The sequence below is a fragment of the Galendromus occidentalis genome, unplaced genomic scaffold (genome assembly GCF_000255335.2).
Source record: "Galendromus occidentalis unplaced genomic scaffold, Mocc_1.1 scf7180000076295, whole genome shotgun sequence".
NCBI lineage: Eukaryota > Metazoa > Arthropoda > Arachnida > Mesostigmata > Phytoseiidae > Galendromus > Galendromus occidentalis.
The window spans coordinates 26409-50053 of NW_003804284.1; the positions used below are offsets into that span (position 1 = coordinate 26409).

General features: G+C 50.4%; 3 protein-coding genes and 1 pseudogene across 3 annotated transcripts; 1 reads left to right on the forward strand and 3 right to left on the reverse strand.

Annotated features, from left to right (window-relative positions):
• Positions 1-513: 513 nt before the first annotated feature.
• Positions 514-3807, forward strand: LOC114828552 (uncharacterized; annotated as a pseudogene).
• Positions 3808-4112: 305 nt separating this feature from the next.
• LOC100899873 (cathepsin O) lies at positions 4113-5915 on the reverse strand. The gene is made up of 6 exons (XM_029113093.1): positions 5787-5915; positions 5520-5682; positions 5112-5266; positions 4645-4708; positions 4463-4550; positions 4113-4305 (listed from the first exon to the last, which is right to left on the reverse strand). The coding sequence occupies exons 1-6, from the start codon at positions 5889-5891 to the stop codon at positions 4113-4115; spliced, it is 768 nt and encodes a 255-aa protein (XP_028968926.1). The 5' UTR covers positions 5892-5915.
• A 788-nt stretch (positions 5916-6703) lies between these two features.
• On the reverse strand, positions 6704-7066 carry LOC100908713 (lipopolysaccharide-induced tumor necrosis factor-alpha factor homolog). The gene has a single exon (XM_029113094.1). The coding sequence runs from the start codon at positions 7064-7066 to the stop codon at positions 6704-6706; it is 363 nt and encodes a 120-aa protein (XP_028968927.1).
• Positions 7067-15688: 8622 nt separating this feature from the next.
• PMP34 (Peroxisomal Membrane Protein 34) lies at positions 15689-18225 on the reverse strand. The gene is made up of 6 exons (XM_003738666.2): positions 18001-18225; positions 17419-17572; positions 16982-17109; positions 16653-16874; positions 16296-16494; positions 15689-16163 (listed from the first exon to the last, which is right to left on the reverse strand). The coding sequence occupies exons 1-6, from the start codon at positions 18057-18059 to the stop codon at positions 15936-15938; spliced, it is 990 nt and encodes a 329-aa protein (XP_003738714.1). The 5' UTR covers positions 18060-18225; the 3' UTR covers positions 15689-15935.
• Positions 18226-23645: the final 5420 nt, after the last annotated feature.

The window sequence follows — 23645 nt, forward strand, 5'->3', positions numbered from 1 at the left end:
GTCGCATGAATCCGAAATCTCATTTTAACTCAAAAATCGAGGCGAAACGCATAGCGAACGCGGACCAATCGGGCTTCACCAAGGAAATCCTTCCTGGACGTTCCACGGCTCCCGTCGGCGGTCGAGAAGTGGAACGCCTATGCCAATCAGTTAGCTCCACGACTCACTCATACACTGTTCTACCTATCATCTTCGCGGATGGTACGTGTCATCCAAGCTTTTGTGTAGTATTCCATTAAGCACGCGCTGAACGTTTCAGGCGACTCAAACGTTCTCCGCAATCTGTGGCCTTTTGCTCCCCACAGCGAAAATGTCCGCATCAACCCTTCGAACGAGGACGTTCGTAATCTGTAGCATGGCCGAATGAAGCGGCGCCCGCAGCGCCATCTGTTTCCATAAAAGCTGGGGCTAGTTCTCAATAAATCATCGATACTTATAGCCAACCTTCGTTGTCACGCTACAATACGCAAATGTGCGAAATATATGCATTTGCATAGAATTAGGACCCTAGTTATGACGTACCGATACGTCCCAGGATTCTGCTTCAGCAACCATACGGTAAGAGGAAAGAAGTGACGAATGACGAGCTGATTGGTTCAGCGATGAGCGAAGATTGATCACGAACGGTGTGGAGGCTCACGACAAAGAAAGGGATGAGGTCAATGGAATTGACGCAATCCGGTGGGTGATACATATGTATATTGTTTGGTATTCGTAACAAGGCTGAACTAAGAGTGAATCTTGAGAAATCTACTTTGTTCAAGGAACGAGTGGTGTGCCTCGATAGGACTATTCACGGGAGCACCAAGTCCATGAAAGAGGAATCTGTAGAGAAATTACGGGAAATCAAAGAACCGACCAATGTGGAACAGGTTCGAGAATTTCTCGGCCTATGTGGACACTTCCGAGTCTTCATACAAAGCTATTCGGCCTCTGACGTAGCTGACGCTCAAAGATGCCAAGTTTGAACAGACTTCAGAGCATCAAGAGTCAAGAGGCATTCGATGAGCTGAAGTCGAGGATCACGAGGAACCCGATCTTGACTTTCCCGAACTTCGAGCTTCCCTTCACGCTAACTACCGACGCCTCAGATCTCGGAACAGGAGCCGTCTCAACTCAAGGATTTAGGAGTTCGACTAAATTCGACTCTCTTAGGATTTCGACGGGGAGGTTCATGCCATCAAATATCATTCCTATACGTTCAACAGCGCCGGAAGGAACTACACGACATCTGAGAAAGAGATGTTGGGTGTATTGAAGGGGGTTCACTATTTCCGAACCTACCTAAGGTGATCAGAAGTTTTCCCTCCATACGGACCACAGCGCTCTGAAGGAACTACTCACCACAAAGGAGCCTGGAGGAAGAACAGCCAGATGGATACAGAAGTGTTGGAGATAGTAGTCAGGTCTTGATTGCGCATGCTCCTCATTATCAATAAATAGGCTGCTTTCCTCGTTGACTTCAGAGTCAGATATAAACTCGTTGTTCTGACTGAGGATTTGCCTCCCGATCTCTCTGGATCTCATTGTTGCGAGACTTCTTGTCAGCTACTTTGCCAATAGGCTATGGGCCCAGGCTTCCCGACGGAAATAGTCGCTTGATAAAGGATCCGAAACAGAAAAGATCGAGGGAGCAGGTCTACGTAATTGGTGGTTGAAGTCGGAATCTTGTGAGGCAATGGACAAATTGCAAGTCACTAAATTCGACGGCCATCGCGACTTCGAAGTTTGGAAGCGTATCTAATCGCTAATGGCTGGTCTGGGACTATCGATAGCACCGTACCCCAGCGCCTCGGAGTGGAAGGTGAAATTAGTAGAGAGTAGACAAAGATTGATGCGAAGGCTAAAGCGGTCCTCCCAAACTGTTTGGAGACAAAAGTGGTCCGTACGGCAATGGCAGTCCCGACTGCGGGTCAGATATGAAGACGATTTTCGACGATATTCGAATCGCGATGCAGGATTTGCGTGAGCCTTCTGCTAAAGGAGTTCCACTCTTATAAAATGACCGACGATATGGACATGAATACGCATATCACCGATGTTGAATCTATGATGCAGCAATTGAGGGATGTCGGTCAGAAAACTGACCCTCCTCAGACCATTTCGAAGTTGCTCGACTTGCCGAGAAAGTACCGTCATCTAGTATCCGCATGGGATATGTTAGATGAAGAGAAGCAAACCGTCGAGAATATGATCCCACGCCTCATGAAGGCGGAGAAATTAGAGCAAGGCGACCAAAAATCCACTGGGAACGAAACCGTTGCCTTCGTCTCGAAGATTAAATTCAAGGAAGGGACGTCCGATCAAAGGAAGTTTAAAGGGAAATGTTATTTCTGCGAAAAGATCGGTCATAAGGAAAGCCAATGCTTCAAATTCAAGCGTGACGGCCAGTCCGGGCAGAATACTGCTAGTCGAAGTATGTGTGCTTCGGGGAGTGGTCGCGATGATCAAGAATTTCCATTCAATGTGAAGACTTCCCCCTCGAGGGATGATAGCGATGATTTGCTCGCCGATACTGGAGCCTGTCGCCATATGTGTAATGGAAGGGACTGCTTTACCAATTACGAAGCCCTTGAGAATCCAAGACCTGTCATCTCAGCCAGCTGTCATACTATGGATGGAGTTGGAATGCTAGTATGGACTTTCAGGTTGTCAATAGACGAACGATAGGCCATGCCGACGCTTTGTCGAGGCTTCCCAAAGAAGCCGAGCAGGTCATGTTCATATATGGCGATGCCCGACGAGGACGAAACGTGGTTCAATCAGACCGTAGAAAAGAAGTCCTGCAAGAATATCATGACAGTCCGGACTCTGGAGGTCATGACGGTACGTGGCGAACACATTTGAAGGTCTTGAGAAGGTTTCAATGGCCGGGTCTGAGGAAAGATGTAGATGGGTCCGTACGTTCCTGCAAGGTATGTCAGACGAACACAACCAAGTTCCGGCCCCGTGCCGACAAATTGTGCCTGTGGTCGAAGTTGATTCCTCTTATGCACACCGATCATCTAGATTTCGCTGAGCTTTCAAAGAGGAGTGGTCCGGGAACACAGACTCGTGCATTTCTGGTTGCAATCGATCTAAACACCCGATTCGCAGTGGCTCACGCCGGTAATCTGAACGCGGGTGCAGTGATCGCTTTGCTCGGAAATCATGTTTTCCTCCATACGCGGAAAACTGTTTCGGATCATGCCAAGGTGTTCGAGAGCTCGAAACTTAGGGAGTGGGCGAAGCGAAGGATTATCGAGATCGAGGTTGGAAGTCCCTATAACCCCAAGTCCAATGGACTGGCAGAGATTGATCCGAGATCTGAAAATGTTCATCTCGATGAACCCCACGTTCCCGAGAGGATGCAAAGGTTGCCTCGAGGCAGCCGTAAGACATCATACTAGGTACTTTCGCAGGACTATCGGCTGCTCGCCCGCTTTTGCCCGCAGTGGAGAACCCTCGTATCTGCCTGCGGATGAACGTTTGGGTATCCTCAGCCAGTTGACGCAGACGGAGAGAAGGTACAGTTCTCATGAGGAGGACCGGCAGAGAGAGACGCAGAAGAAAAATAATCTCGATAAGAACCATTCTTGCAACCTGCCGAGGGCTTCAGTCGGAGATGAAGTTCTCGTCCGGAAGGGGAACAGCAAGCAGTTCTTCGAATTTACCGGTTCATTCCCCGTGACACGCGTCACGTCCGTCCGCGGAATCCGAAGAGAGTCACCCATGACGATTAGTCGGAAAGTCGCGGCTCTGTGGAACATCGTCGAATACTGCCCCAGGAGGGACAGTTCTTTCGGGGGGAAGAGGAGCGGTATATGAGGCGGACTCGCTTGTCTATTAAACACAGTGAGACAAGGACGATTGTTTGCTAGCGTATATAAAAAATTTCTTCCATCGGAGAGGAAGCGTCCACTGAGCGATGGGTTCCAGTAAAGCGCTCCATGGGTAATCAAGATATGAAGCTCCGACACTACGCCGCGCACCGCGCCAGCTTCTCAGATTGTAGCGCAAAATAGGCTCATTCGTCCCATTTGCTCAATAACACTCAGGAATTCCGTTAATGAGACTCCGCATTCTTGTTCTCCTTCACGAAGGTTCAGTTTATTGAAGCGGCTCCCCCAAAGCTAATCGATACTTACCCTGGAGACTTTATCTGCTATACCACACAGGTTCGCACCGATTGCGATATACAGGTATCCTTTATCCCCGAAACTCATTCCCCAACTGTTTTTGACGATGTAGAAGGGCGGTTCGCTGGTCAAATCGTAGCCCACGATTACGACTGCGTGGTTCTTCTCTCCCGCGTCGCAATTAAATCTGAGAGAGAGGGGTCTGAGGTGAATGAAAACGTATCCGGCTGTCCTAAGGAAAATTCGGAGGCCCCTCATCGAGTTCTCGCATGTTGTACCTCCGAATTCATCATCATCGATAACTTTTTTCAATGGGCAAGAGTGCCCCGGAAATCCATGCATACCTTATGATACCCCCGAGGTAATCGCGCCAAACAGTGGCATCAACGGTCGCGATGACTGGCCCTTTCGCAACGAGCCTAAGAAGATCTCCTGGAATGATTCAGGGTGAGATGTCCGGAATGGAGGGAAAAACTCTCCCACCAAGCTTTCATTGAGGAAAAACGAATTCTTAACATTCATGAACCTTCTCTGCCAGCGTAGTTTTCACACCAAGATCTGGTGATGCTGATGTCGGAGGTGTATTTTGCCTGTAAGCCAGAGAGGTCAAAGAGTCAGTTGTTCTAAGATTTTAACGGAACGTTCTTCCGCTGCTTCTCCTCGATCTTATCCGTAACGTATTCTCCATTCAGCGTCCCAATCGATAAGCCTCGAGCTATAACGAAAATCGGGCGAACAAACTGCGCGTCGCTCTCAGCTATCTCCGCTGCGATGCCAGATGCTTAAGATCGAATGAGAATACCAAGTATAATAAGTAGCAAGAAGTCCCGAAGCTTGCTGGTGAACTCCCGGCGAGTTAGCTCCGCTCGCGATGTCTCTGATTGGCGGTCATCCAAGAGACCTCAAGGCGACGTTTTCTTCATTGGTCTCTCATTCCGAGTCTTGAAGCCGCGTACCACTAAGGCGGAGCATCCTTATAGTTTTTCGATTCACCTTCCGGCGGCATGATTGACTCACCTCTTTCCGGCATTCCAGTTTATCCTCAGTGTACGGGAAATAGGCAGCTTCAGCGACGAAATGATACTTCGAAGTTTGAAGATAGTCTACCGCATCACATATGTCCCCGCCGCTGCATCCATAGGATATATCTGCGATTGTACATAAGTGCTCGTCACTGGGTATCACGCGAGCTTCACTATAGCAATAGAAACATCCGCCGATCGGGCTCAATCATATAAGAGTGAGTCAGCCGTGAAATTAGCAGTCGCTCCAAGACTTATGAAGGGACATCCGACAGATCCAGGTCTTGATGACGTTATCTGTGGAATCTATAACATTATCCCCGAGGTCGCTGGGAACGCGCGTTCCGAGCTGGTTTCGGTCCCGGGATGATCAACCCACCCGAGCAGTCGATCACATGCTGGACAGAGAATGATGCTCTGCTCGGAGCTCTCCCCTGCAAGGTTGACAGCAGCTCAACGGCTTCGAGAGGCGCGAAAGCCCAACAAGCCCCGCAAGCACCTTGTTCTTTGACGACGGAGCTGACATTCCTGTAGTCCACGACCTGAGGATGAGAACTGCGTTAGAAGTCCGTCCATTCGACGGGCGTCCGAATTCGACTGTGAGCTCGGAATGACTACCCCTCTCACTCAGGGAAACGAAACTGACCTTTGGTATGCCGAGCGTGGCGATTTCTAGCCCTTCGACTGCGCGAAACGCGGCGAACAATAGCACAAATTCAGTACGGCGAATCCTGATTCGTTGGGACTTCATGCTAACTCGCTCCTTTCCGGCTTCATGAAAATCGGGGACATTTTTAAATCGCCTTCGGAGCGTTCGAAAAATGGCGGGCACTCCGGGTCGTGAGGGTCGGAGCCGAGCTTCGAAGACATCGGCCAGAGTTCCCCGCTTCCCGTCGGACGCAGTTATCGGTGTTCGATCTTATCACAGAGAACGAAACTATCTATTCCGATCATTTCTTGTGATACCATTAATTCCCGGGACTTATCGATCCCGGCTCACAATTTCATCCAAGCTAAGCGCGCATATCCACGCTCGGATCGATGAGACCATATGTAGAGGCTTGGGTATTGAACACCGATATTGCAACCGGAACTCATCCAATCGGATCATTCTCTTCGGGCCCCTAAAAGCGGGACGCCACTTGGTCAGCGATGGTGCGGAATTCTGTGTTTCAACGATATTTTTAAGGATGACGCTGTTGTTTCTGGAAACACCTGTCGCTTCTGTGACACACTCGCCATTGAAAGAAAGAGCTCTCTGCTGAATAAACTTCGACTACCGTCGCTCCATCCCAAACCTTGTACCCGGCTCGATACGAGGGTCTTGTTTGGCGGATAGTGATCTACTCAGGTCCAGTGCGTGACAGAAAAGAAGCTGACTGGACATATGATAAAGCAAAGCAGAAGCTGAGAACGGCAGCGAACGCTTCGCCCAAACCACTCGAACGGTCGCGCCAAAGTCACCATGAATTAACCGCATCGGCGAATCACGGGTGTTTATTTATCCAAGATCAGCGCGAAGACGAGCGATATCGGCTCGTCAACGATCGGATTTGACAGTCATCAGAGACGCTTGTGGATTCCGAGCTGTACACGACATTCGGGACACCGGTGATAAACATCCTTACAGCTGTCGAGGCAGCACGGGATGAGGCAGCATCCGCACCAGAAGAACAGAGCGATTCCGAAGGCTGCGAGATACGTCAAACCTCCAGCTTCGTAGGACAACTCGGTCACGACTCGTTGATTGCAATTGGGACACGTCGTGGGTACGGGCTGATCACCATACTGCACAGGTAGTATGAAGGTCTGGAGACCTGCTGCTTGCGGCTGATAGTTCACGGGTACCTGTGGATACATCGAGGGCGGGGGCGGATACTGGGGCGGGGAGCCCGGCCCTTGAATATAGGCTGGTGGTTTCTCCATGGCACGAGAGAAAGTGAGCTTTTGAGAATAAGAGAGTTCTGCTGGTGCAGAGAGCGGAGAGCGCAAGCGGAAAGTGTGACTAGTTCGCTAGCATCAGCGCTCCAAACAGACCGCTTGCGCTTGTGAACTGCGTAGAAGGCCTCGATCGATTCGGTTCCCCTTGTATGGGTACTTCGGCATTACATTGCCACCGTTTCGGTGATCCGCGTGAATTTTCTTCGCTCGTTCGAAACCGCAGGGGAGATCAATGCCACCAACTTCTACACGCTCGATGGCTGTGGCATGAGCGCTTGTGAAGGACGCTGGAGCTTGCTGAAGAATATCGGTGTGAGTCTTGCGGTACTAAGCTCCTTGGCCTCGTGATAGGGGGGACCAACAATTATTCAGCAATCCCTGAGATGAAAGAAATGGAGAGAAGAATATCTTTGTCTCGCTTTCAATTTCGCTCCTCCTGAGCACGTGACCATGAGGACTATTTACCTATGTATGATATAATAAAAGCATTCGGAGGATCCCGCTACGGAAGACATGTACACATTCAGAGCGATGTTCTAATGGCCGCCACCGGTGGGAAGCATTCACGTCCGTAATGCCTTTGCTTCCTAGAATCTAGACGATGAAGTCAGCGTGATGATCTCTGCGGACTGTCTCTTCTTTTCATCGGAAACGCAGCCGGAGGCAATTCACAAGACCAATAATTATTGTAAGAATAATAGATAAATCGCTGTAGGATAGAGAGTTAGTACCTATTGAGAATGAAGAATCTTCGATCGCTCTTCAATTTGACTTCACATTCTCCTTCATTATTCCTAAATTCTGAGATCATGCAAACTTCTCGATTGTCGTCACGATATCGCTGAACAATGGTCTCCGGAGAAAGATCTCACGCGCACCAAAGCTGTGTTCGTTCGCGAAGCAGTCTTTCGCTCACGCATCGGATTCTGGTGGAGCATCTTCTGGTCTCAGCGTGGGCTAGGTGAACAGCGTTCTCTCCCGCCGCAGCCCTCCTCAGGCCGATATGCACGGGCAGACAATCGCCAACCGTTTCGGAAGGGAACAAACTTCGTCCTTTCCACATTTCTTCGACGCGATATCACTATCGTTGGAGTTCCGGAGACTCCAGCGCTCCGTGAGGATAGATCGACACCAGGAGTTGAGTGCATGCGGCCGATCGCGCGTCCGGGAGAATTCGTCTCGACTTCGACACTTCGGGGTCTTCTGGGTTCAGACGAACAGCTATCCCACCCGTTTGTAAATTCCGAGCTGAATTTTACAGGAGGGACAGTAGTGGTAGACGTCTTTGCAGCTGTCGAGACAGAATGGAAAGAGGCAGCATCCAAAAGGGAGGACGAACGTTAACCCGAAGCAACTTAAATAGGTGAGGAATCCTGAACTATAGCGAATCTCGGTGAACACTCGGAGATTGCAGTTGTGGCAGGTGACCGGAACGGGCTGATCGCCGAAGTTGACGGGAGCTAAAGAGGGGGGCGAGCTGGAGTGATCGTCGAGCCGCTGGTACGGAGGAGGCTCTTGATACATGGTCGACACTGCTGAGCGAGACTGATTCGCAACAAAGGAGCGTTTCCAGTTCCAACCTTTAATGCTTAAATATGGACAAACTCAAGCACGTCATCTGGGCTTGTCGAACCCTTTCTGATGCGATGCTCAACGTTAATCGGGTCCAGCGCCCTATGAATCGCTGCCTGCGCTCACTTTTAGGTCATCAGTGACGCAAGCCCCAGATTAATCAAAATCCGCGCGTTCGAGAGATTCCCCGCGCGAAGCATATTACGTTAGGGTCTCGATTCAGCATGGGAACAGGTTACTCTTGGTTTTCTTCTGCCGAGAAATCTAAGATATCGATCCTGGCTTTCAAGGGGGAGGAGTTCACCGTGAGCCGGTCATGCTGCAATTATATCAAAGTACGCCGTTCCAGAGATTTCGCATAGCTCAACTGAGGCCGGATATATCGGAAGTCATGAAATCTTGTCCTTTCTGAACTTCAATGCAGTGCAATGTCCGCCCCGTCCAAGTGACAGTCATTCGAATGAGCTAGCGAAGGGGCAGCGTTGCCCTCCTTGAAGCCTCGAAATCCGTCAGTCCGACTTCTATTTCTTGTCCGATGCGCTTATCTATCCGGATGCTCTGTGGCGTTTGGTGAGCGGCGACTTCAGCCGAGCCACCGAATGCTGATCCAGTGATTGATCCGGATGATGACTCACCTATAGATTGGCTTCGAGGACAAACATCCATGTTTACTGATGATTGCTCAAATTCGACTAGATTGACCGAGTTTATCCCCGGGAATATCCAGGAATCCTTTGGCCTTTTGAGCTTCCTTATTAATCGCTTAGTTGTTCTGTCGTGGCGGCGACTACTACGAGCTGAACTCGAAATGATGCAAGATGTCATAGGTCATAAGGCAGCCAGGATATCTCCGCTCAAAATCAACTCTCTGTTTCGTGGGCGATTGACGGAGCGCGTCCGAACAGGGGGGATTACTCCGATTTCAAAAACCGTCACGTAGGTGGATGCAACATATGCCCATCGATTCGATATTAATGAGACCACCCCCAGTCGTCTGGGACGAGTAACATTCAGGGCTAGAACGAAGCTAGAATCTCACTCCACTGTATTCTTAAGAGAGAATTACAGGACCGAAAATTTCCTGGAAATATCGCGGCAGAAAGAGGGGGTGGAGGATTCTCATCTGAAAGCCCCCGCCCATTTCGACACGCACTCACGTCGGCTCGCTTCAACTACCGACGGGCTGCGCCTCGAGTGAAGGTTCAAGTGAAGACTTCTGTGTACGATCCTCGACGACTCTCGACTCAGTCGCGCGGGATCGCCGACGCTTCCAGATATGTACGTGTTTATTGTTGATCAGGATAGGCGCTCTGCGAAGCCATCAGTTTCTCCGGCACCATAAAGAGAATTCTCAAAGTCGCTTGTGTATTCCCAATTGTGTTCGACATATAGGGCAATAATGGACGGCATCTCTGCAGCGAGTGCAGCAGAACGGCAGGAAGCAGCAGATTCCGCATGAAGTTAGCAAGAGCAGGAGGGCAGCGATATACGTCATGCTACCGCATCTGTAGTATACGTCGGTTTCGATCAGTCTATGACACTGAGGACAATTGAGAATCTGTGGCTCATCACAGAGTTGCACGCTCGTCATCGTTGCTGGCTGGGGGAAAATCATGATTGGCGGCGACTGCTCGCTTGCGCACGGGGCTGAAGGATTCTGGGAAACAGCTATCGACTGATGGCTCAGTTTAGGAACTTTCATGCTTATCTGAATTCATAGAGTAAACGAGCCGGAGTATCAGAGAGGTTGATATCCTTCGAACATTCACCGCTCGGTGCTTCGTTCACCCGTTTCGCCTGAATGGGCTTCGGAATCTGTAACTTCCCAAATCCTTGGATTAGTCGGGTGAAGATCTCCTCCAGGATAGATGAATTCCAGCGCAATCGAAACTTCTATGGATATTCCATTGAGAATCCGAATTACGGAACTCGGTCGACATCAAGATTCATGAGGAGCCTCTCAGGCTCGACTACTCCTCGAGTGAGAAGAATCCTATTTTGACCAGACGCCTGATACATGTATGTCGTCACGTGAACGAATCCCCGACATGAAACCGACACGACACCGACGAGCCCCGTCGGACGGCACAGAGGGAAGAGGTCGTCAATCTTACCGCGGAATATTGTTGCTGACTCCAGATGAGGACGATGCGAACTGCCGGCAGCGCCCAGGCGAATTCACTGGGCACCGAGCACAAAGAATGCGCCGCTTTCCAGACTTGGAACAAATCTCGTTTCATCAAGAAAGCGAACGGCGATATTCGGCCTGATGATTGGGATACGATGACTGATTCCGTGGAAGCGTGAGAAGAATTCGCGTTTAGTCGACGGCAGCTCAATTAATTCTCTCGCACCCGCATGCCGCGGGAGTCTCGAGACTTTAAAGGACTCTTCACTGAATTCGGAACAGAATAGAAATCGGCGTCGATTTTCCGACCGAATGCGTATCTTCTTCGAAAAGGACCCCAAGCCCACTAAAATGATGCCGCTCCCGGGAATAGAACGACGTCATGATGGCAGCGACTGTACCGAGATCTCATTGGAGATTCGAGGCAAAGCATCATTCATTGGTGTTCCCTTCGAAGCGCGGCTGTCCTGTCGATGAAGCTCGATATCACAGGGACCGTCGCGCCCGCATAGAGATTTCTCGGATGGCGGATTCGTACCGCATCCTGAACTGCGGTCCCGTCTCAATACAGTCGAAGTCGCTTATAAGAAAAACCGCCTAAAATAGAAAACCGGATTTAAGAGACCGATCCCGATTCTCCGATTTTTTCTCCATAGGGCTTCATGTTAAAAACCTCGCTTAAGAGAATTTCGGATATAAGAGAAAACCGGATGTAAGGGGCCATTCCGGAACTCCGGCTCCATAGGGTCCCATGTCGGAGTCTCGACTCGGATCTTGAATACATGTCGATCGAATCCCCCGATCAGGAATGTGGGGAGGGTCCCTTCCAGAGTTTCGGAAAGCAGAAACCATATCAAATCGTCTGACTCAGCTTCGGTACTCGCTCACTTACTTGATCGTATCCCGTACTGGAAAACGCAACCAAGCTCGGCTCGAAACACCAGGAAGCGAATAGAAATGAAATCTGATTCATATGTGGTGATGCGTCGGATCTATTTCTGAAAACATCCAGACGCTCTCGGTCTCCTCGCGATAAGTTTGAATCATCCGATTCGGCTGAAGGCAATGAAGGCACCGACGTCCTCTTAGAATACAGAAATTTATAGTCGTTTGTGGATGCCCAGTTGGGCCTTGCAATTAGGACAATGATGATGAATATCCTGTAAGGCGTTGTCGCAGCAGACCGTGAGGCAGCAGCCCCCGCACGAAAAAACCAAAGCGAGGCCGAGACACACGGAGCATGCCAGACAACCGAGGCGATAGTTCAATCTAGTGTAGATACGCTGAGCGCAGTGTGGACATTCCAATGAGAGGGGCCGATCGCCGAATTTTTCCGGCATCTGTGCCCGAGGAAGAGTCGACGGAGCCAAAACAACCGCTTCCTGTATCGTAGGAGCTCGGAGCAAAGGCGCCGATAACGGTCGCTGGCGCTGATTCTGTCGGCCATCCAAGGCTGGTAGGGTGAAACCAACTCGGGCCCCTGGATAGGCGACGCCGGCGAGCTCAGTGGGTCGGTTCATGGAGCGCTTCCTCGTCTATCGTGCGAAATGCTCGCAAGGGCTCATTTCGATCTCTTCGAGATTCTGCAACGACACCGATTCTCTGCTCGATTGAACACGTGATGAATCGCCGGATTATCCTTCTCCGAAAGGCTCCACGCCGAAGTTCACGCTGCTTATCCAACTAGATGCTCGGCGGATCAGTTCGTCCATGGAATTCCACTACACGAACGATTTTCCGGGCATCTGGAGCGCCGGATTCAATTCGAAGCATGGCAAGCCATGCTGTCAGACGCACAGCCTCTCGAGATATCCTCGGACTCGGATCGGACTGACTGAGAATCGTGAATAATCGAACGGAGGTTTCACTCGAAAATATCCAGAATCCGTTCCGACTCTAGAGTCATAAGGTCCTCGAAGGCTGTGCTCATAGCATTCCACGAAAGGTTCTGACGATTCCTCGATGAATCATCGAACACTTTATTGGTCGAAGATTTATTGTCGTACAGCCTTCTCTAAGCTGGAATCAAGTAGAGCATGCGGGAGAAGGCTATACCGATCCCTGCATCCGTCAGCTTCAAAACTCCGCCGGCTTCCGGAACCTGTCTTCGAAGAAATCAACGGGAGCACGTGCTTGTGACGGATCATTTTATTCCTTTATTCTCGGTCTCCATGCGGAGTCTTAAGACTTAAAACCTGTGGGACATCAATCGTTCTCACGTGACTTATAATGAGATAATTTACGTTTAGGAGAAGGCGGAGCATACGCGTCGGGCACCAATCTCTTCCTATATTGCTACAGTCGTTTGTGGATACCCAGTTGAGCATCGCAGCTCGGGCAATTATGGTAAACATCCTTGCAGGAGTCGACGCAGCACGGAATAAGACAACATCCACACCATAGGAACAGACCGATGCCGAAGGCGGCAAGGTAGGTCAGGCCGCCTGGTTTGTAAGATAATATTGTACGTATCTGTCTACCGCAATGAGTACATGTCATAGGTACCGATTGATCCCCGAGATGCACGGGTACCGCCGGTCGCGGACGATCTGTGGGGTTCATCAGCCTCATATCATAGTACGGTGGGGGTATGAGTTGGTCTTGGGGAGCGCATGCCATTGGCTGATCGCATTGTACTTTCTCCATGGAAAAGCTTGACTAGCGCCGTAGACTGCGGCCAAGGTTTCGAACAAGCTTACGTTCGTGGCGTCGTAGAAGTAGCTTCGAGTCTTCGGAGCTGAAATGTTCTCCTGAACTTGAGGTATTCCATCGATTTTTTTTCTGCAGCACTCGTGATCATGTTCAGCGAGGCGAGTGGAATCCGATATTCGGAGGAAAGTCCGCGACTCTCAGATCGAACATTCGGCAGAAACGCCGCATGCTCACGCGAGAGCCTTATCTTCCCAGGAGAATTAATTCCGTCTCGATTCGAAATATGGATGAGTCTCACCTTTATGTTCAAATCCAACCCTTGTTCAAGAAATGCACCGCCTGCAGCACACGATGATTGACTGAGGTGGGTGACGCAACACTCGCTTGTCCGACGAGCCTTACTCTCTCAAGTCAAGTTGGATGACATTTCGTCGGCCGAGAACGTGCACATCGAGACTGAAATAAGAAGGTCGCAAGGTCGGGAGAGCAATCGGGGGAGCTCCGGGGTGGAAACCCTTCTCCGTTCCTCCGCTCCGGACTCGGAAGTTCATGAAGCCAATGCAGAATGGGCACCGATTCGGGAAACAACTCCTCATTACTGTCTCGGGCCGACTGGAGAAATCATGGCCGACTCGCTCCTTGGTGATAGGTAGGGAATATCCATAGGCGCACCTACACGGCTAGATGGGATTCCCATGGGGGGACGAAGGAACTACGATCGTCATACATGCTTTCGAAATTATTTGCGCCATAACCTGATACTTGAGTTGCTTATACCGAGCGACCATTGAGACCAAAGGATGAATTCCCGAAAAACCTCAACCTGTTTATTGCCTGAATTGAGGGAGACTTTCTAGGCGTCCCAGGGACAATAGAGCTCCGGGTTGAGGATTCCTCAAAGCCGCTTGTGGATTCCCAATTTCACTTTGCATTTAGGACAATAATGATGGGTATCCTTGCACCGGGCGCAACAGCATGGGATGATGCAGCAACAAGCGAACGAACACAGCAGGAGGCCGAAAGCCACAAGGTATGTCAAGCCTCCAGCTTTGTGGGATACCTTGGTCTTGATTTTTTCATCACAATAAGGACATCTCAGAGGTAGAGGCTGATCAGCTAGTTGCACTTGCATCGTCGGTATCGGACGGGGAAAATTTGAGAGTGCCAGTGGGGTCTCTGCCAACAACCCTGGAGTAGCGGTGCGCGTGTCCACCGACTCGTATGCGCCATGTTGGCCATGGTATGGTGTTTTTTCCATGACCGAGGCTCACGATGCAAAAGCCTCGCTCTAGAAGTTTCTAAGCTGAATTGTCCGATTGTCGTAGAACCGACCGACGTCCAACCGAGCTTGCGCAACTACCTGCAATATTATAGTATTCGTGAAACAGATCCGATATTGAATTTTGTTGTAACTGGATCGTTCAGCTAATCGAGATGCCTTACAGATTAAGCATATACACAGATTAAGGTTTGAGCATATTCTCGGCTCACAACAGGTGAATCCGATGCTGATAGTTATTTGGGTATCTCACCGCTTGTTTCCCTCGACTCTGATCAGGAAAAAGCAAGGCCTATTTGTGGAGCTCGATCCGTTCGTCGACAAACAACATGTGCGATTCTCGGTATCTCCGGAAACGGGGACCTTAGACGTGCCCCGTACATCTTACGCGGCAGCATGCCGCGCCCTGGCGGGTCGCTCGCCGGCTGTTTTGAGATCAGCGGCACAAGCTCAGGCGAAGAATAACGCGAAGCCCTGGCTCCTGGGTGAATCAGGGAAGCCCCAGGACCTGGTACTGCGAAGATCTCTCGTAGAAGAAAATGAATCATTCTACTCTCTAACAGAAGGAGGCTCTCTCGACGGACTCTCGCGACTACATGGTGGAACTAATCGATGCGAAGCTTGTTCGACCGACCAAACTATGAGCGATCATCGAAGATTCCGAACTGCGGTTCTTCCTCGCCGCAAGCTGGAAGAGCATCCATCTCCCATTCTAGTGCAGGCGGAATTCGGCCAACGCGAGAGGGGCGGATATTTCGAGGCTTCCATTGACGGAATAGATTCGAAATCGAAATTATCGAACCTGAAGGCATCCTCAAGAGCTCTGGTCGGGAAAGAGCCAGAATCGGGTCACAACCCCTTCCTATTTCCCTCCCCCCCGCTCCCGGTCGAATATTCGGCAAAGTATTCATGCGCGCTCCCATGGTGACTCAGGATTGAACAAGCCCCGAGAGAGGGGAACTGGAGGGTTTCGACCTAGATAACAGCTTGTTTTATTGTATCTCGTCATGTCTTCAGAGTCAAAATCAGGGAAAAAGCTCCTCTGATCGTATCACGAGAAGCCGCGCTCCTCGTGGCGAGACGGGGCTTCATGGGTGAATTTATATAATGTACAGGATTTTTCATTTTGAACAATTTTGCTCGCAGTCCACGGAATCCTGATCGATTGCTCGATTCGTTTGATTTTTAGCACGGACGTTTCCTCATCCATCGATGGACGTTCCCTACTTCTTGGCTCTCTGCAGCTCGCCCTCTGCCTTGAGCAGGGCGAAGACAATTTCCGCGATTTTCTCGTAAACCATGAACATCAGAGCTGTCGTAGAAACTGTCTGCAGAAGTTTCGATTCTAAACCCTTAAAAAGTCCCGCGACTCCGAAGTTCCGAGCGACATAGATCAGAACGCTTATCATCGTCCGATTGTCGTTGCTGTACCGCATTTTCGATTGGGCCAGCTGAAAAAGCGAAAACATCAAGTTCGAAGACACTCCTCCGAAGAATGCGTAAACTTCCTTCGGATGGTATTTTTTTCCAGAATTTGATAAACTTCTCCATGATAGAAAAATAGAGAAGAAAGGAGCACCCACCTGGATGGGATACGTCAGCACGGTTGCTACGCATTTTGACACGGCTCCAATGGTGAAAACTGTTCCAGAAGAGAGAGGTATTCTGAGGTACACGCAGCGTCTCTTCAGCGCTTCGTATACCATAAATTGTATCGACGGATTCGAGACTAGGATGAGGGAGGGCAGCGTAGACGACCACAAAGCCGATAGGCCCTCATTTCTGGAAAGAAGCGCCGAACTTTTTAATGGCTTCAATCTCTGGAGGGTTGTCCTAATGATACAATGAGGAGGGGCCCTCCCTGTCTCGGTAAGCGCGGGACAGAAGCCCGCGGAAAGGAGATTAGCGAACGAGCACGCGTGAGGTTATGAGAAACACACCTGGCTATATCGACGAGACCTTCCCATATGCTCCTGTAGTCACATCGAAGATTCCTCGGACCATGTCTCGCTCCATTCACTTTCATTCTCGTGTTGACAACCCACATCGGGGTCGTCGCAAGAACGTTGATCGTTCCCGCGACCGCCGCCAAGGCTAAATCGCGTCCTGCGGAATTATTCATGTTGAACACGGCACGTAAACCGTGGAACGAGTAGAAGTATCTGGAGAGAACGATGAATGGTTTCATTAGGATTCGTGGGTTGAGGATTCACTCGTAGGGTGAATTCTTCATGTTTGCGGAAGTCGGATGTTCCGTGCCGATACTCACACGAAGTTCGAGCAAATCAAAGATTGCAGTACAGGTGTCAGACCGCGATAGAGACCTTGAACACCTTCTTCATCCATGATTTGTTGGAACATATCTGCGGTAGATTTCGACACATCGCCTTCCTCGATCTAGAGAGAAAGGTTTGGCATGCGTTAGGAATCTAAGCGGAGAAAAATCCTCCTATGTTGAGACTGCTCCATTCTGCTCGTATTTTCCTGTCAGATTGTGCAGCTTCCGTCTGAATCCGGGAGTTTGATAATAATCGATGCAAGTTCAGGCCCTCGAGAATCGATTGGAATGAAATCGAGAATGGGAAACTCTCTATCCCTCCCCGGCTGGGACAGAAGAGACTTCAACAGTTTCCTGAAATCGCTACGGATCCCTGACATTTCCGAGTGTTCCCTACGTATCGAAACATTTCCCTCGACTCGGCTTACCTGGAGACGACTCCGTATCGTGTCGAGAGGATATAGAACACTCATGGCCACGGAAGCTCCCACGGCACCCGAAACGGCATGAACGAGGGAGTCGTAGGTGAATAGTTTCTCCATTAGCACTTTTGACAAAGCCATGCTAATATAGGTATATAATCTGAAAAAGGAGACCTCTCTTTTCATTTATGAATCGATATCCTTATCCGTACCCATGGTCCGAGATTCCCTGGTTGAGACCAGGCAGCGCCCTCGACAACGCGCCGAAGACGATCTCGACTCGAGCTAGTATCTATCCTTATTACGGTGTACTATGACACTCAGGAATTCCATTCAGAATCGGGTCAACGAACTTGCGATCCGTGAACTTAATACAATCTGCTGCATTAACAGAATAACTCGCAGCGCACTTTACCTCCCTAGCCGGACTCCAATTTTCGAATCAAAGAGGTGAAGACGACGCCAGTCTCTAGGGACCACGGCTCAAATTATTGGAAAAAAAATGCCACCGATGCTCGGATATGAACAACGAGGTTCGTCATCCCCGTGAACATCGCGTTGCGTCGATGTCAAGCCGAAAACACTCACATCTTGAAACCAGACGTATTCTGTAGCCTATCCACCAACTCATGAGCGGATAGCGTCATTGTCGCTCAGCGCCAGCGGCTGAAGTGAGCGTTCGGAACTCTGAAACCTATGGAGTCCCTCCAAGAGCCTCCTGGGACGGTGAGCGAGTCTGCGTGATCCCTGGGGTCTTCCCGCATTCACGACAGGTTCATTCCGATGATCGATACCTCTGGCTCGACGCAGACTGGTTAAAGAGTGATCCCATGCTCGACGATACAGCAATACTCTCTCAGCGCTGTCCTGACAGGGATCAAGTGTCCAGTCGAGCATCGCTGTATCGACAACACCTCCGGCTGCTGATCTATGCACAAGCGCCGGATGGAAGCTCCATCTTGATAGCGATGCCGATTTTATAAAGACCACCACAACTTTTTCACGCTCCCGATTCGTAATCTCGAGCTGCAGAGAGCCCAGACACATTTCTGTTACATTTCCGGTTCGTGAAGCTCAGTACCCAAGCTCAGCTTTGATTAGAGGAGGGTTGGAGCGCCTGACCCTCACAATATTGACGCGCAGCTCTCAGCTACTCCGACCTCCAAAGTCGGAAACCACGTCGTGTCATTCCCGGAATGAGTTTCGTCGTGATATCCGGTCAGAGACCCACGAGAATTGAGAGTTGAACTTTTCGGCTGGGGTGATGTCCACCCCAAGCACGCTTGCTCACACTTACTCCATATCAGTGTCAGAGCGTCTACGCTTACCGCTAAATGAAATACAGACGGAGCTCTTCGCGAGGCCGGTTGAGTCTCTGCTGACTAACTCCATGTGGGACATCAGCACATCAGTCTCTCTGACTTCGGAGACTCAACTGAGAGATGCTGAGTATTATCATTGCAGCTCCGAGCTCTTGGACGAACTCGGCCCTTGCTCGGACCATCTATGCTCGTATCGAGTCACGAAGATCGACCACGCCGCCCATGACTTCCGGCGAGCTCGATCCAACCTTTGCGTGGGCTCCGACCCAAAGAAACCGCGACCCTTGATCTCGGGGTTCATCCGAGCTCTCGAGAGTAGACCGCCCTGATCATCAGCTTCCGAAAGTCTTCGCACCCGCGGAAACAATCTTCCTGGGCGAGCTAGCGCAAGCTCGCACGTATCGCGGAAGAAGGGAAATGCTCCTTATAATGCAAAATGCCGATCAAAACTGACGGATAGTTCCCCCGAAGTGTCAGGGGTAGGGAAATATTGCCCGCGCTTCGTCTGCTGGCAGTTCCGGGGCGCATTCGAGCCCGACCAGACTCTCATACGGCTGTATGGATCGTGATTTTAAGTTCTGGGTCCCTCAAGTCAGCAACCGTAGCATGCATCGAAGAATTCGGTGCATATGACTGAGGACTGTGCCGGTGTCGCGGTCGGGCTTCAAAACTCGTCAATATCTTTGTATCAAACTGATAGATCCTCCAGAGACAAGTCTCGAGTTAGACTGACCAATGACGACGAACTCCCATAGGAAAATCGTGGAAGAAACATACGAAGGAGGAATCCTATTCGATCAGCTGGATGAATCAGCTGATCGATATCGGAGACGCTCCGAACGAGTTGGTCATTCTTCTTGCTTTCAAAGCATCGACCCAATGAAGCGATCAATCTGAGAAGAGTTCTCGGGAGATCCCTTGAAAAATTCCGGAGCATGCCCGCAGCATTAGAGTGAAGCACAACTTTCCACAGGTTTCCCCTCACCTGTAATACCGGAGCGAGTATAAGCGTTTTGTCGCTCTCGTGATGTTATTATCACCCACGGACTGGGAATTATTAGATATCACTGCAGCTCGTTGATATCAACTCGTTGAGCCTATAAGAACACTGAGCACGGCATCACTGACAAGAGACTTTCGCCGAAACATTTGAGGAAACTCGACACTCGCCCGGTGAGACGTGAACGGATGGATGAATTTCCTCGCCGTGTCCTCGCTCCCGCCGGCAGCACTTTTTCATTGGGCAATGTGCCAGCGCCGATTCTCCGGGAGGCAATGCACGACAGATCGGGGGTCTTTCTGCTCAGGTGTCCTCTCCAAAAAGGAGATCTGGAGAGCTCGATCCGAATATTAAATTCTGCGGGACAATCCTCGAAAGCTGAGGGATCTCGGTAATGAGGAGACTTCGAGCATGAGGCCGGAGGTGAACACCCGCGAGCAGAATTGCCGACCTCCGTCAATAATTCTGGGGTCCGGATGGGATTGAGGACCGCCCCGCAACCCCGGAGTACTATTGGAGACTAAGCTCCTCTCCGAGTAGAGGAGCCCCTGGTGAAGCTCGAGCGAATTCAAACGGCGAGAATTCGAGCTCCGAGGCATCGAATGGGGAGACTGGCGAGGGATCATTCCGGTCGGGAAGGAATAATCCTGCTTCACTAAGAGCAGAAGGGCCAAGTCGGGAGAAGATTCCGGACAGTTTCCGGTCGGGAAGAAAACACGTCCTCGAGTTGACGCCACCGCAAGTTCCACGCGTTCGGCTTCGACATGCGTGCACACGCTCGATACATGCGTCGTAACAGTCGCTTGAGACCCGAGCCAGTCGAACGCTATTCCGATTTTAAACCGCCATGTTTTATCCCAAGCTCGGTGTTCCCAGAGGCACATTCATTATTCACCCTGACGAGAATCCACAGCACAGTGAGTTCTTTTTACTTTGCCAGCAGGAAGCCCGGGCGAAATTCGCTTAAGAAAAAATACGCTCAAGCAGAGTCTCATTCAAGTTCGAGTTCCTCTCTATCCCTTGCAGGACTCACAATCTTCGGATGGTTACCGATTAGCGATAAGAGCCGGGAACATGATCAATGCGGCCCACGGCATCCCCTGTGGCGGGGGAAAACCGTCGTCAAATCTCGAGTGGAGTCTTCCTTGGAAGATAATCGCTTTGCCTCAAGACTGCGAGCCAGGTTCGACGACTCTGGAGATTCTCCAAGCTCCACAGCGGGAACGAAGAAACAAGTGCGCTTCTTGGAGTTCTCTTTCGACCAGGTGCTCACTTCGACGCAAATTTGCCCTCCTGACGAGGACGACCAGCTCGGGGAAGCACCAATGGAAATAGACAATTGACATAGTCTCAGAAATTCCTGAGGATTACACGAGCGACATGACAATCTGGGACCAGCAGGTTCCAGGGAGACAAAGCTTTCCCTCGCCTAGTACGATATCTGGCATTCATTTGGGAGTTTTAAATCTTATCGAATCCGGCTGAGGCAAGAGACCCTTGTCCCAGGTTTTAACACTTATATGACAAGCGATTGTCCTGTTCGCGAAATTCGCATCTGGTTCGGATTGGGACATTCCCGATCCGCGTCGATTTTCCCTCACTGAGCTGTGAAAACGGGGGATATTCGATGAATAAAAAGATAACTTAAAGCCGACCATGTTGTGATGAATCTCCGGAATCTTCGGAGCCGATATCCTCCGAGATAGCCGGAAATTCCAGCTGGCTTCACGGAGTCAATCACGCTCGACCGAGACGCTTAAGATGCTTCTCCCTGCGTGCTCGTTGCTATCTTTCCATCGGGGTGCATCTACGGAACCTGCCCTGCTCAGTTGCGATTTGAAAGCTTCGCAGCCCCCGGATGGGTTGGATGCTGAGCGGAAGGCGACCGGATGAGCTGTGAGTAATCGCTCTTTTCTAGAAAGATATCAATGACCCCGATCCGTCAACATCACGCATCGACCGCAAGGATTGGATGCTAATCGAGCCCGAACTTCCCCTGACATTCTCACGAGAATCGACATCGACGGAGGTGCATCCCCTCGTACGATCGAGCGATCCGCTATCGAGAATCGGATCCTCGCCGGTAAATTTATCGCGTGTGATCCCCTTCGAGGTCGAGAGTTGTGCATTGACTGTTGTAGCTGACTGTCGGCAAATCGCTACATTTTGATCCGATCCAAAACGGCACGGCTCTATATGAATATATGAGTGCCATTGTCCCTCGGGACGGAGGTGGCAGCTTGCCATCAATGAGTTGACGGATGATTTGGGTAAGGATGCTGCGCTTCGAACTCTCCGCTAGACTCATTGAACCGGCCAGCCGCCAAGGCTATTTCCAACCTGTCTCCCTGACCTGTGTCCGCGATGTCCGAGTACGCGGACCGGCGCGTGGTTCGAACACAAGGGTGACGAGTCCGATCGAGCCGTTCCTGAGAATCGGATTGGCTGCTCGCTGAAACTTTTGACGGAAGAAGAATTGCTCGCCCTGAAATCATGCCAAAGGAATCACCGCCAACAGTCATGACCTGGACTGCCGCCGTCAACGGGTACAATAGACGAAAGATCTGTCAGCGTCCGACTTGTGTCAACCGTTCGATTCTGCTTCATCCTGAATTTCAGAGCGTCTATGGCCTGGACAAACAGTGTTGCACCATCTCGGTCAAAATCGAGGAAACGGGGACCGCTCGGACACAAATAGATGAGGTTCACCAGATTTTATCTTGATTTATCGCGCGAATCGTCCCGACGGGAATCGAGGACGGCGTTCCTCGGCGGGCCGAGGAACTCCACGCAATGCGCTGTTCGATTGATGTCGTGGAGGGCGATTTCTCACTCGTTTGTGGAATACGTACAGAAGCAACGGATCTCGATCATGCCCGTCGCTCCCTACGGATCAATGTTCCGCCGGGGACACCGATGCGCACCCAGAGTGTCACGGAGAGTGGGAGTGACCGCACACAATTGTTTCGGAAGTTTACTTTTCTGGCAGAACAAACGTCAGAGACTCTCAGAAAGTTCATGCGGAGCTGTTGATGGCCCACTTTCCGTCACTGAATGAACCGCTCTTTCGTGGTCCGATCTTTTCCAGGATAGATCCATTGCGGACTCCGTTTAGTTATCTCACGATCTGACCGTAACGCAGATCAGAATATGTTTTACCGGGGTCTGAGTCTCCAAAAAACTCCCGTAGGGACCGTTAGGGGTGAGGGCGTTTTTCATGTACCTCACGATTTCCAAGTAGGCGCATGCTACTCGAATGGAGTCCTCTCACCGGACGCGCGGATTCCGCGACAACTTACTTCAGTGAGCTTTGCTAAACGGGAACACCAATCGATTGGATCCTCCGCCCAATTGGATCGCTTTCGAAGGTTCCCGATCGATTAGGCTGCGGATAATCAGATCCTCCGCTCCTCTGGATCGAGAAAGAACGTTATTCCCGATTTGTTCCTATTAGGCGGAGTTCACTGCATACCCTCTCCCTAAAATACGCCCATCGGTACTTCCTTGTTTTTTCCGTCACTCGCTTCCAGAGTGCTGTTTTAACTCCAATAGTCTTACTTTCGATGATGTCACCGCTCAGAGAGTTTGTTTTGGAGGCAACACCATCCGCTGCAAACCCGATGAAACGTCACTATCTAAAATAGAATCTTCTGAACGGGGAAGTCTAATGAAAGCTCGCTAAAAATGCCAAGTCGAATTCCAAGCTCTCGTGACAAGAGACTTCCGCCAGTCATGCGAACTTGTCTTTAGCGCAGAAGACGACTAACACGGGAATTCACTCTCGATTCTTCTGAATCTGAAGATTTTCCTGAATCGGAAAAATCGCTAACTGTTCTGCGGTGGCCTCGCATCTCGGGAGAAAAAAAATACGCTCGATCGAAATTCAGACATCGTTCGAGTCGTTCGAACCC

Bases quoted from the DNA above. Each gene is read 5' to 3' on its own strand.
- LOC100899873 (XM_029113093.1), bottom strand. From the start codon at position 5,891: ATGAAGTCCCAACGAATCAGGATTCGCCGTACTGAATTTGTGCTATTG. The intron at 5,267-5,519 runs GTGGGTTGATCA...GTACAATCGCAG, and splicing joins GCATGTGATCGACTGCTCGG to ATATATCCTATGGATGCAGC. The intron at 4,709-5,111 runs GTGAATCGAAAA...TCTGGCTTACAG, and splicing joins GTCAATCATGCCGCCGGAAG to GCAAAATACACCTCCGACAT.
- LOC100908713 (XM_029113094.1), bottom strand. From the start codon at position 7,066: ATGGAGAAACCACCAGCCTATATTCAAGGGCCGGGCTCCCCGCCCCAG.
- PMP34 (XM_003738666.2), bottom strand. From the start codon at position 18,059: ATGACGCTATCCGCTCATGAGTTGGTGGATAGGCTACAGAATACGTCT. The intron at 16,495-16,652 runs GTGTGTTTCTCA...GCTTCTTTCCAG, and splicing joins GGTCTCGTCGATATAGCCAG to AAATGAGGGCCTATCGGCTT. The intron at 16,164-16,295 runs GTGGGTGCTCCT...TCGCTTTTTCAG, and splicing joins TGCTGACGTATCCCATCCAG to CTGGCCCAATCGAAAATGCG.